Source organism: Sardina pilchardus, chromosome 20 (genome assembly GCF_963854185.1).
Source record: "Sardina pilchardus chromosome 20, fSarPil1.1, whole genome shotgun sequence".
NCBI lineage: Eukaryota > Metazoa > Chordata > Actinopteri > Clupeiformes > Clupeidae > Sardina > Sardina pilchardus.
Genome location: NC_085013.1, coordinates 8,741,047 through 8,753,546, shown reverse-complemented (window position 1 = coordinate 8,753,546; position 12,500 = coordinate 8,741,047). Strand labels below are relative to the sequence as shown.

Below are 12,500 nucleotides of genomic sequence, written 5' to 3'. Positions count from 1 at the left end.
CACACACACACACACACACACACACACACACACACACACTGAAACACGAACACAGACAGACACACATACTCACACTTTTCAAATAGGTGAGAACCAGCGCATAGTGATTAGTTTAAATGGGGTGGAGTGAGTGTGTTATTAGGCTGATTTGTTGTCAGTAGCCTTGTTGTTTCGTTGACACATGAACGACCAGTCAAGTAGTCTTCAAGAGTGTAATATGAAGCAATAAGCCACAAAATCACCAAATAAGCGCATTGACACAAAAAATACAATAATTTTTCAATGTAAAATCATCACTCATCCACAAAACAAATTTGACAGCGATTATGGTTGCCATGCAACACAGACGCAGTAACACCATTTTTATGTGGCACAGTTATACTACTGTAATAGAATGCGATTACTGATGTAAGTCTGCAGGGTTTTACAATGGCTTTGAACACGCCTCCGCCAATCACAGACATACGCTGTTACTGTTAGTTTTATCAATGTGATTTTAGAGTATTTATTTCCCTTCATATCTGTTAGTCAGTCCCCATCTCCCACTGTGCTCTTAAGCACGTATTAAAGCTGTGTTTTTTTCTCCGACGCAGATTATGTGTGCGGGTTCGAGGATAAGCAGATCTGTGGCTTCACCCAGGACAGAGGCGATACGTTCGACTGGACTCGACAGAACCACCTGTCCCAGAATCCCAAGCGCTCGGCCAACACAGGGCCTGACATGGACCGCAGTGGGACCAAAGAAGGTGCGTTGACTTGCCCGTGCTTACCAGTCTTTTCATTGGTCAGTACTAAATTGAGTTGAGTTCATTTCACTGTTCGTGAACAGAAAACTCATACTGGATATACAAAGATTGTTACTCACTTGCCTGTAGGTAGGTAGAAATTATAAATCAGCATGTTTTTATTTGAGATCCTTAAGATAACAAATATGAGGTTTTTTGGAAGGAACATGAAGGGACGCTTTATTTCATTCAAGACATTCTTATCATTTTGTGACATTCATTTAATCAAGTCTTCATTAAAATAAAATGAATGCTTATCTATCATATTAAAAAGCTGTACACATCTAAGGAAAACAAACGAGCAAAAACAAAAAAACAACCTGGCTGGATTTAGAGGACAATTCCCTCAAGTGCAGGACAGCAGAAACAGTAACCCAAAGTGACTGGCAGTCCCCATCGCAGCCACTCATCATCAATTAGACAGTAGATGACACAGCAGAACAAAAACACATCCCTCTCTCCGGCTGCTTCTGCCACAACAAGCCGTAAGAAGAAGAAGAAGAAAAACAACCATCACTTTCCGTGGCAACACCCCCCACCCCCCCACCGCCCCATCTTACCCATTTCTCTTTGGATCAATGAGTAGAAATTAGCAGGGACATTTTTTAAGCTCTGCTGGTCCTGAAATGCCCCCCCCACCACCCATCCCTCTCCCCTTCTCTATATTTCCTCGAGACTTCTTTGCTCGCAGCAAGGGGACTTTTAATGCCTATGATAATATACATCAAAAGTGGTCTCCTTCTTTCAATATTAATATGCCCTTACCTCTCCCCTCTTATTGAGCATTCGCCACTCTAATGTGGCTCCTCCTTAATATGGATGAAGGGCTGTGGAGGGGCAAAGGGTCCACTGTATCCTTTCAAAAGTGCCCGAGTCAGAGGGTTTTAAAAGCTGTCCAAACTCATCCATCACAAGTGTTATTTTAAGGCTCTTGGCCGCCGTTCTCTGGAAGTGCTGAGCCTGTCGGGGCTTATCTGATACAGATATATGCATAAGTTCCCTGTATGTTCACATAACTGCACTCCAGGGGTGGATTCACACGTTCGCGCCCGTGAGTAATTTGCTAATGTTTAAGAAACGTTCCCAGTTCAGGCCTGTAGGGGATTTGTCTGATGTTTGTCCAATGCCCCTTCTACAATCTTCACTGTGGATGTTGTGGTTCGGAAGCTCTCACTAGGAACATGTTTGGGTCAGGACCGCTGATAATGGGTGCAGCATATTGCCCTGGACGTTGAGTGGGTGAGAGAGGGGTGTAATAACTTCTAGTGAAAACTGAACCCTCAAGATATCTGTCCTGGGCTTTGTGGAGCCAGCTGGAAAATCAAACTAAGTGAACCCCAGAGGGGGGAATAACCTCACCATATTTGTCCACTCCGCAAGCAAGACCCCATATTTCTGCTGAACTGCCAGATATGTAATTTACTTTTTTAAAAAATCTGGAAGTTGAATCCGGTCGTGCCATCTCTAGCAAATAGTCTTGTCGTTCAGCCATGGTTGTGTCTGGTTTTGGGATCCGAGCGTGTGCTCTGTGCCATCACCTTAACCACTCTCCATACTCCTCTCCTTGCTAATTAATCTTGTAGAACATTTTAGGCAGGGTTACCGCTGAGCTCAATCGATTCTCAGCAGACGGTGCTCAGACCGATATATCGTAGCTGAAAATAAGGTCAGTGTGGATGTAGGTTGGCAGCTCTACATGGAGACCATTAGGTGTTTTAATAAAGCATGATTGGATGCGGGCCAAGAATACTGTACTTACTCGCTATACAGCCAGTGTAACGACACGGGGGGATTCAGAGAGAATTCATGTTTGCCCATTACATCCCATTTTATTTGAAGGAGACGTGCATTATGTAAGTACTGTGTGTTTAATTTCAACGTGCAATCAGCAACGCCGCTGATAAGAATGAACTATGTATAAAACATGGACGAAAAAAAATAAGAAAGAGATTGAATTGGGAAATGTTTGCTGAGGACTTAAAGACCAATTGACCATTGAGATTAGCTGAAGCAGCGCTGAGAACTCTGTCCAACAGAATCTTTACAGTCTCTCCACATTATACACTCCCATAATTGAAACCGACTTCTACTCATCCCCCCTGCACAATGTGTGTCAATACTCGTTCACCACAGGCTACTACATGTACATTGAGACGTCGCGGCCGCGGGTGATGGGAGACAGCGCCCGGCTGGTCTCGCCGCTCTACAACGTGACCTTGACCCGCGGCCCCACGGGCACCATGCGGACGCCCTACTGCGTCTCCTTCTACTACCACATGAAGGGCAAACACATCGGTGAGTTACCCTTCTCCTCCCTCGCACCTTAATTCAATTGCATTCAATGCAGATCACTTTATTCATCCCCAGGGGGGCAATTAAACGGCACAGAGAGCAGAATATTCCACATACAGTGCATCATTCATAAATAAGTACATAAATAGTATAGGAGAGGGGGGGAAGGGATGAGTGCATCAGTCATCAGTCCTCTGTGTTGTGTTGTGTTGTGTTGTGTTGTGTTGTGTTGTGTTGTGTTGTGTTGTACTCCAGTCTATAGATTTGGGGGGGGGGGGGTGTGAGGGACCGGAGGGCTTGCAGTTTAGGAGCTGGACAGCCCTGGGGTCAAAGGTCACCTTCCTCCTCTGGGTCTTGCGGGAAGGTGACCTCTGACCCCAGGGCTGTCCAGCTCCTTAGAGTAGTAGAGTATTAAGCACCACCAAAGATACTTAAATACCCTGCTACACATACTCTTTAGGGTCCTTAGATACCATATTGAAGAGTTGACCTGCAAAAACAAATATCCTGCATTTCAATGAATTTTCATTCATTCTTTTTAAATTGTGCTTTCCATGTGATATTAATCAACCTGTAGTTGGGTTGTTTTAATTTGATTTATTTTTTTTTACTTAGCATAGGATGCACAGTGAAAAACATGATTTATGAATTTTCTTCAACATGGAGGTATCTAGTTTTGCAGAATATCATTCAGTTCAAATGCACTCATTACTGAACTGATAAATGCTGTGCCATTTCACACTTGAGTACTGTAATTTATAGTTAGATTATGAAGTTAGACACTGAGTTAGGGTTGACTTGCAATGCCCCATTCATGAGGAATACGGTATAATTTATTGCCAACATAAGCACCCTGTAATAAAGCCACTATAAAGTGGAATCTCCGGTTGTTGACCTGACCCTAATCCAGCTCTGAGGTCAAGTGGGTTTGGCAGGAGACACCCTTTGCTTTCAGCTGACTGTGAGAGCCCCGGTCAGAGGTCAAACAGATAAGTGCTATAAAGTGATGTCAAACGGCGATGCTGAATGCAGTCCTAGACCCAGCTTGGCTGATGTGACCGAACGTCCTCAAAACGCCTGCCAGTGGCAGTTTTGAGGACTCACGACCCAAGTCCTTGGTGTATGTGTGTGTGTGTGTGTGTGTGTATGTGTGTGTGTGTGTGTGTGTGTATATGTGTGTGTGTGTGTGTGTGTGTGTGTATGCGGTGTGTGTGTGTGGTCTCTATTTTTTCACTCTGAAAGCTGTTTACATGAGGGATGACTGTCGGGGGAGAGAAGCTCTCACTGTGTGTGTGTGTGTGTGTGTGTGTGTGTGTGTCCGGGAAAACATGCCTGAATGTCTGAATGTGCCAGATGTCACCCCAAAGATGAATAAGTCATCAGGATTCTAAAAAGGCACCTTTTTTTCTACACACCCCACCCAGGCTCACATGGTCGCTCTGGTCTTTTATTATCTATGTGTGCCTCAGTAAACTACTTGGATGTGTTTATGTTAGTGTGTGTGTGTGTGTGTGTGTGTGTGTGTGTGCATGTGCTCTTGTTTTGTCCTCAAAGCTGACTTACCTCCTGCGCTCCCTCAACAAGCATTTGCAGGGAGCAGCGCTACCCATGTCGAGAGCTCTGAGCATTCCCCATAATGCATCTCTGTGCCTCAACCCTTTCTTCCATCCCTGCCCCCCCCCCCCCCACACACACACACACACACACACACACTACACCACCTTCACCTCCATCTCCACCTCCATCTCCTGCCTTTCACACCACCCTACCCACTCCCATCTCCTTGCACCGCTCCCTTACCCTCTGCCGTGCCAAAGCCAACCGCTGTGCCACACGGCACTTTAAAATTTCAACCAGGGCACAACAAACATCTGCCAGCCTGGGGGCAGAGCGGGCCGCAGACACACACCCAGTGCACACTCTCCGAATTGCCGGGATGAGGTCACCAGTGCATCTGTGTATGTGTGAGTGTGTGTGTGTGTGTGTGTGTGTGTGTGTATGTGTGTGTGTGCATTTGTGTGTGTGTTTGTACTTGTGTTTGTGTTTGTGTTTGTTTTTTGTGTGTGAGGGTTCTCCAGTGGAATGCCGAAGCATCACAACAACAGACGTGTTTTGATTTAGTAAACCTCCCGTATAACAGCATCCATAATGTATCGGGGACAAATATGCTTGAAAGGTCACGGATGAGAAATGGTTCTCACTCACTTGTCTGAGAGGATCTTAGGTTCGGTTCCATGATTCATTCTCACATTCTACTGGCTGAAGCCCTTTTCAGTTCTTTATCCATGTCCTGCTGTGTCTTACATACAGGATTTAGTCAGGCTGCTTAGTAGTCAGACAGTGGTCAGATTGAAGGTTCACATCACTGTGGAAAACGTTCTCCTTATACTGTATTTAACGCTCAGTGTTATGTATAATTGGATTGACATAGTGTTATGGTATTTCTAGTTAAAGTTATTGCTGTAACATAAAATGTATGTATTTCATAAGTATAAAATGTTTCTGTGTATCACCGCTGCACTTGGGGAATGGATGACTTTTGGGAGCCAGTCTGCAGTGAGGAGTGCAGAGTTCATCAGAATTGCTGAAGGCAAATGAAACATTTAAGAGTGAGCTAATCAGATGAAACATTTCCCGGGGTGCCCTGGCCAGCGAGTCATGCGTGGGTACGCGCCCGCTCCGGCGCCAGCTCTGCCATTAGGCCACTTCCATTTCCGCTGGTGACTCACAGGGGGGGAATCAGGCCGTGTCGAGAACGGCGAAAAAAATGATAAAAATGAAACTCACTGAGCTCTCGCTCGCTGCTCCCTGTTGCTGCTGTCAAACGCTAACCTCTCTGCCAGACCTCACACGTCGCTTTTGCGGGGACGTGTTGGTTTGTGGGGACGTGTTGGTTTGTGGGGACGCATCGTGGTTTGTGAGGACCGAGTGTGTGATTTTTGGGTCTTGAGTGTGTTTGGGTCTTTTGTTTAGTTTGCCTTTTGTGTGTGTGTGTGTGTGTGTGTGTGTGTGTTTGTGTGTGTTTGTGTGTGTGTGTGTGTGTGTGTGTGTGTGTGTGTGTGTGTGTGTGTGTGTGTGCTCACAGATTGGTGGTGTTTTGCTCTTAACTTAGCCCCTGATCTGTCATATCCCTGTCAAAAGTTGACCTGTTGGCGGTCCGCGCGTGACCTCCATTTCTGCTCCGATCCGAGGTGGAGCGTGCGTATCATTTGTACACAAACAAACTCGTCTTGTTGTTCTTTCTTTCTCCCGCAAGAGTTTGTAGTGTGTGTGTGTGTATGTGTGTGTGTGTGTGTGTGGGATGCAGAACTGTCGAACCTCGAGACTTCCCTCTTAGAGGAGGGCGGCGGCGTGGCGTTCCTCGTCACCAGCGGCTGGCTGGTCGGGGTTGGCCGAGGGCATGGCCAGGCGGGTGATTTACGGCGGCTGCCAGTGCAATCAGTCATCGGGGCGGTGGGGGGAGGGGAGGGGGTAGATGCTTCATCACGCCGCCGGCCCATCGGACGGGTTTATCGGGCACATAGATCTTCCATCCACGTCAGCGTCAGCCGCCGACGCCGATGGCGAGTTTGATTTATGCGGGCCCTCGGCATCAGGGACCCACGGGCCCGTGAAGCGCCGGCACCACAGCGCCTTTGATCCGTCCCGGCTGCACCAGGAGCCGTGGTGGGAAGCCACCCCCCACCAACAAACACACACCGACACACACACACTTTCACACACACGCCGTGCTTACCCCCTGCCCCACTCATCATCAAAGCACCTCGGTCAGCACAGACAGCAAGCCAGGTGCCTCAAGTTGCAGCTTCTCTGGAGGTCTGCTCCATCAGAGGAGCCTGGAGAAGAAGTGCTAAGCTAAGCTGAGCTGATCTGAAGCACCTCAGCATCTCAAGCTCAGAGGAGATGCTCTGTAGGAAAATCAGTATTCCTCTTTTTTTCCTCTCTCCTCCCATCATCCCTTTCTCCCTTTCTTCTTCCCCCATTCTTCTCTGCATTTTTTTTGGTCCCTCTATATGTCCATTTCTTTGAGCTCCATTAGGCTTGATTCTCTTTTGTCAGGCTCATTGTGTGAGTTTGCTGAGTGGTCTCACCGTTGCCCTTTCAGTCGGCTCCTCCCTTCGCCTGTCTTCTTGTCTAATACCTCAGCCTGTCTGGCACGAGGCGGCTCTCACCGGGGGAGCAGACAGCTGCTGAAAGAACCTGTCCCCGGTTGGCCATCGTTTGCCTTTCTGAAATCTTCAATACCTCCTGCTCTGGGCGATCGTGGTTTTTTTTTTTCTTTTTTTCCAAAGGATATATTTTATTAATTCCATTGCTATTTAGGGGCCAAGGAAGCAGAGGGGCGAGTCTTAATGAAAATTAAAATTGAAGGGCAAGGTCCATTAATCTCGATCAAAATCACCCTGAGGGGGGGATTGCACTCTGGAAGAAAAAATGGAGTGATGCTCACGGTGAAAGTTTGACATCTCTCTGACCAAAGAGGTCTCTCTGTCTGACTGCCTCTCTCTGTCTGTCTGCCCTTGCCTGTAAGCCTGTCTGTCTGTCTGCCCTTTCCTATAACCTTGTCTGTCTGTCTGCCTGGCTCGCTGTCTGTATTTGAATGTAAGACATGTCTGTTTATGTCTGTTTTTGGATTCTGTGTCCATCTCTCTGGCTTCCTCTCGCTGTCTTGGTCTGCCTCAGTCTGTCAGTACCAGACCTTCACCGTCTGTATCCCTCTGTAACATGATCCACATGGACTCTCTCTCTCCCCCTACCAGGCCCACTCCTCGCTAGTCTGTCCATCTGTCTGTCTCTCCACTCTGCACGAGCGCCTCTGAGCCAGCTCTGCGCCAGGGGTGTCCAGCTCCTCAGCTGTGGTTCTGGCCCCTCTGCTCCTTCCTCCTGCCCTGCTCTGCCCGGCTGCAGCCAAGCCAGTGAGTCAGCCTCAGATGCCCACCCGACCCACACACACACACACACAAATGCACACACACACAGAGGCACACACACCCCTGCCCAGCAGGAGGAGAAGGGAGAGACTAATGGGCCTGCGCCGCGCAGCCAGAAGCGAGTCTCGACTCGTCTCGACTGGGCACGGAGCTCGGCGAGTGGGCGCAGCGGACTCTGGCACAGTAGCTCGAGTGGCACAGCTGCCATCCGACCACCCCCTAATCCTCTCCACCACCACCACCGTCACCTTTTCTCCGTCTACCCCAACACCCCCCCCACCACTCCCCACCCCTGGCGCCTTCGTCCTCATTACGGGGGACCCCAGCGTGAGTCTGCTGGCCCGACAGGAGCGCGAGGAGAGGCTGAGTGCGCAGAGCTAGCGTTAAAGAACACTTAATGAGCTTTAGTTACCATTAAACAATATTTTGACAGGCTCCAGCATTGTCGCCCACAACCTCCAGACAGCCAACGGGGCCAAAGCGCTATCACTGAATCATCATTCCCCTTATAACTTTTCATTTATCAAAGAGTGTGTGTGTGTGTGTGTGTGTGTGTGTGTGTGTGTGTGTGTGTGTGTGTGTGTGTGTGTGTGTGTACTGTATGTATGTTTGTGTGTGTGTGTCTCTCTCTCTCTCTCTCTCTCTCTTTCTGTCTCTCTCTCTCTGTGTATGTGTGTGAGAGAGTGATAAAGAGAAGGATGATAGGAAGAGGGTGAAAGTGTAATGACAGAAGAGTGAGTAAGGATGGTGCAAAGGAGAGAATGTGAGGAAGGAGGGGGGAGAGGGGTGTAGCGAGTGAAAGATGAGGATGGTGGAGCAAAGTTGGGTAATTTGCATATAACTACACCTCCCTAATATCACACAGTGTGCTGTGCCAACAGTCTAACAAAACCTTAGTGCTTTGTTTATGTGCAGACTAATGCTACACAGTTTTCAGTATATAAAACATCAAACTTTTGAGCACTTATTTCTTCTTTGTGTGTGTGTGTGTGTGTGTGTGTGTGTGTGTGTGTGTGTGTGTGTGTGTGTGTGTGTGTGTGTGTGTGTGTGCTCGGAGTTACTTCTGCTTGGAAATACAGTCCTTCTTTCTGAATAAGGAGAATTAAAGATAATTATATGATAATTGAGTAAGATCATAAAATAACACAGAAATTCCAAGATATTGTCAGTGCACCCTGAATTACTATTTTATAAAGATGTTTTAACAAGTTTAAGCCTAATGAAAGACACAGCGACCAATTAGACCAAATTAAATTACGTGCATCAATGATATCTGTTTTTACTTCACAGGGGAATGAGCTGTTGCAATTGAGATAATATTACTTGATGAGATAATACTACTTAAACACATATACACACAAAATACACACGGGTTCCTTAAAAAGTGTAGGTAGAGGAAATATCCAATATATATGACTGCTACTCGTTATACATGCAGGTATAAATTATTCAATATTCATGTGAATACTTAATGATACAGTTATTTAAAGAGAGTTTTACAGTCTGGGAGAATGTTTTCAAGGTCGGCCGTGGAGTGGGGAACCTGTCAGATAGCATTTCACTTTTCCGTGTGTGCCTCTGTCGTGACGCGGATCGCAAGCCACTCTCTTCCTCCCTGATGGTTAAGCTGGAGACACATTTGGGCTCAGCTCAGCTTAACGGACACGAGGAGGAAGAGCCTCAAAGCAGCGTAACGGCCACATTTAGCCGAGCGATGATTATTGCATGGATGTACAGTAGTTTTTTTTATCTTTACATCAGTCCTAGAGAGCAGAGGGGGACTGTAGTAGTAGCATGAGTCTCGTTCTCAAGGGAGGCAGGGGAGCAGCAGTGGAGGATGCCACTCGAATGCAGTGAACTGTTCAACACACAGGCCATCAATCAGGTGGGCTTGGATTGAAGGCCCAGGGAATCGGAGAGACACACGCCTCCCACACACCGATCCCGCTCTGTTTGGGAATGGGAAGGGGGAGATGTTGACTCGGTGTCAAACCAGTTCATTGTTTCACACTTTGGATGGCTTGTCTTCACACGTCACAACTCTTTGGATTGTACTCGCTATCCTCACACACACACACACACACACACACACACACACACACAAACGTATGTACACACACACACACACACACACACACACACACACACACACACACAGACACACAGACACACACACACACACACACACACACACACACGCAAAGAGGCACACACACACACACACACACACACACACACTTTTTCATCAATAGACAAGTGTCAGACACACTTTTTTCCCCCCTTCTTTTTCTCAAAGGTGGAGTCTCTCATAGTCCACCCGGGGCTCAGGGGCTGTTTGAAATTCCTCCTGGCTGCCCGCCTGTGCAGCCAATAGAGCTGTCCCGTGTCCTCTCCCCGCCTGACAGCCTCAAAGACAAGCTTTGCATTACTTCACTGGATCGATAAATCTTTTACCAGCCTGGTCTCCTCATCCTGACTGAGGGAGAAGCCAAGAAAAAAGGAGCGGAGGAGAGGAGAGGGTGGGAGGTGTCTGTCTGAGGAGGAGAGGAGAGCGAAGGAGGGAGAGAGAAAGGGAGAGAGAAAGAGAGAGGGAGAATAAAGCAGCAGAATGAAGAGAGAGTGAGTGAGTCGGAAGAACGAATAAGAGCAAGTAGAGTTTCTGTGAGAGAGAGAGAGAGAGAGAGAGACACACACTGAAAATAAGAAAAGAATGAAGCGATGGGAGAAATCCCTTTTGTAGGGCTGTCATGGAGAGAGGATGGGAACATGCTTAAATGCATTTGGAGTCGCTGTCTGACTGTAGGAAATAATTAAAGAATCAGATTCGTATGAAGCCATTAGCAGGACTGCCATGCAAGAGCGTTGTTAGTGACAAAGCAGATGAAAGCCTCCTTTTGTGTGTGTGTGTGCGTGCGTGCGTGTGTGTGTGTGTGTGGATGTGGAGGTGCTTGTGTGTTCATCTCTCTGTGGACCATTAGCTCTTTAAAATAAGAGACAGAACCACACACAATCCTCCTACCCTTCACCTATGCCCCTTTCTCACACTCTCTCTCTCTCTCTGTCTGTCCCTATCTCTCTCTCTCTCTCTCTCTCTCTCTCTCTCTCTCTCTCTCTCTGTGTCTCTCTCTTAATCCAATTCAATTCAATTCAAAAGAGCTATATGGGTTTGTGTGTGGGTGTGTTTGGGTGTGGGTGGGTGTTAATGAGAGAGAGAGAAATGCTGCATATTAAGCACAAAGCATTTGCTAGGTAGCCTTACTTATTAGTTTTTTTGGTTTGTTTTGTTTTGTTTTTTTGGGAGGGGGGGTATCATCATTTTGGTATGCAAGGTTGAAAGACGTGAGCTGTCATGAATTCAGTACACCTTTGTAATCTACTAAGGCACACTATTGTTTTAAAAAGTCGTTAAAGCACACACACATATTAATTTGCATAAAATATACATAAAATATGCATATTTTGATGATCTAATAATTGTTTGACAACTTGGACAGCCAAACGGTTCAGATGGGGGTTACCATTGAAATGAATGGCCAAAGCCATGAATGCACTATAATGTCAAACATGGCAAAATTATAGAAATTGGTGATTAACCCCCATGGTTGTCTATCTAATGTCCCCAAAATGCTAATTTAATCAACTAGAGATGCAGTTCCAAGGAATTACTAGTGCATGCAAACACATAGTGTATCCACTCTTGAGATAGCAACGCTCTCTCTCTCTCTCTCTCTCTCTCTCTCTCTCTCTCTCTCTCTCTCTCTCTCTCTCTCTCTCTCTCTCCCACGCACACTCTCTGTGGGCCTGACTTCCGTTTCATGTTTCTGCTGGATCGGTTTCAAGTCATTTCTCTGACCTCTCGGAGTCGCTGCTCTTTTCACAGCTTAAATTGGGTGAACAGTTCAAGCATGCGGTGCCAGTTGTGTAGCTCATGCGCAGCCTTCAGGCATAAACACATCTCACTCACATCATTCAGTGTCTGACCCGTGTTGTGTATTCAAATGACATCCATGGCAATGACTCAGCTAGCGCATATAGAGTGCCTGCACACGCCTTCGTTGTTTTGCTAGCATATATCACAGGATTGTTGTCCTCCATTAGTGCTTTTCCCATTCGTCTCTCTTGGCATGGCACTGTTATTTGCTCGACAATTGGCCAGACACATCTTTGATGGCGTCTAGTGTATGGATGTAGACTACGGACCTCTGCTTCCTCAGTGGTCTTGCTTCGGGTGTCATGAACTACTTTCTAGTGATCAGTGCTCACTGAGTTCCTTTATAGAACAGCTGAAAAGTACAAGTGTCTTGAAAATAAACATGATCAAGGCTAATTAAAAGATTGTGACAGTGTTGTAGATAGCAAAAATGAAAATATTTCAGTGTTATTGTTCACTGATACTTTCCCCAAGAGACTTCTTTTTTAGGTGTTTTTTTTTTGTTTGATATCCACTAATCACACAGTTGTTTGCTTGCTGTACATTAATGATAATTAGCAG

General features: G+C 46.6%; 1 protein-coding gene across 1 annotated transcript in view; it reads left to right on the top strand.

Moving 5' to 3' along the window:
* The window catches only part of LOC134067967 (MAM domain-containing glycosylphosphatidylinositol anchor protein 1), a 238,164-nt gene that overhangs the window by 144,753 nt on the left and 80,911 nt on the right, over positions 1-12,500 (top strand). Inside the window, exons 13-14 of the mRNA XM_062523460.1 lie at positions 594-746; positions 2,919-3,080. Coding sequence (XP_062379444.1) covers positions 594-746; positions 2,919-3,080 — 315 coding nt within the window. The remainder of the gene's footprint in view (positions 1-593; positions 747-2,918; positions 3,081-12,500) is intronic.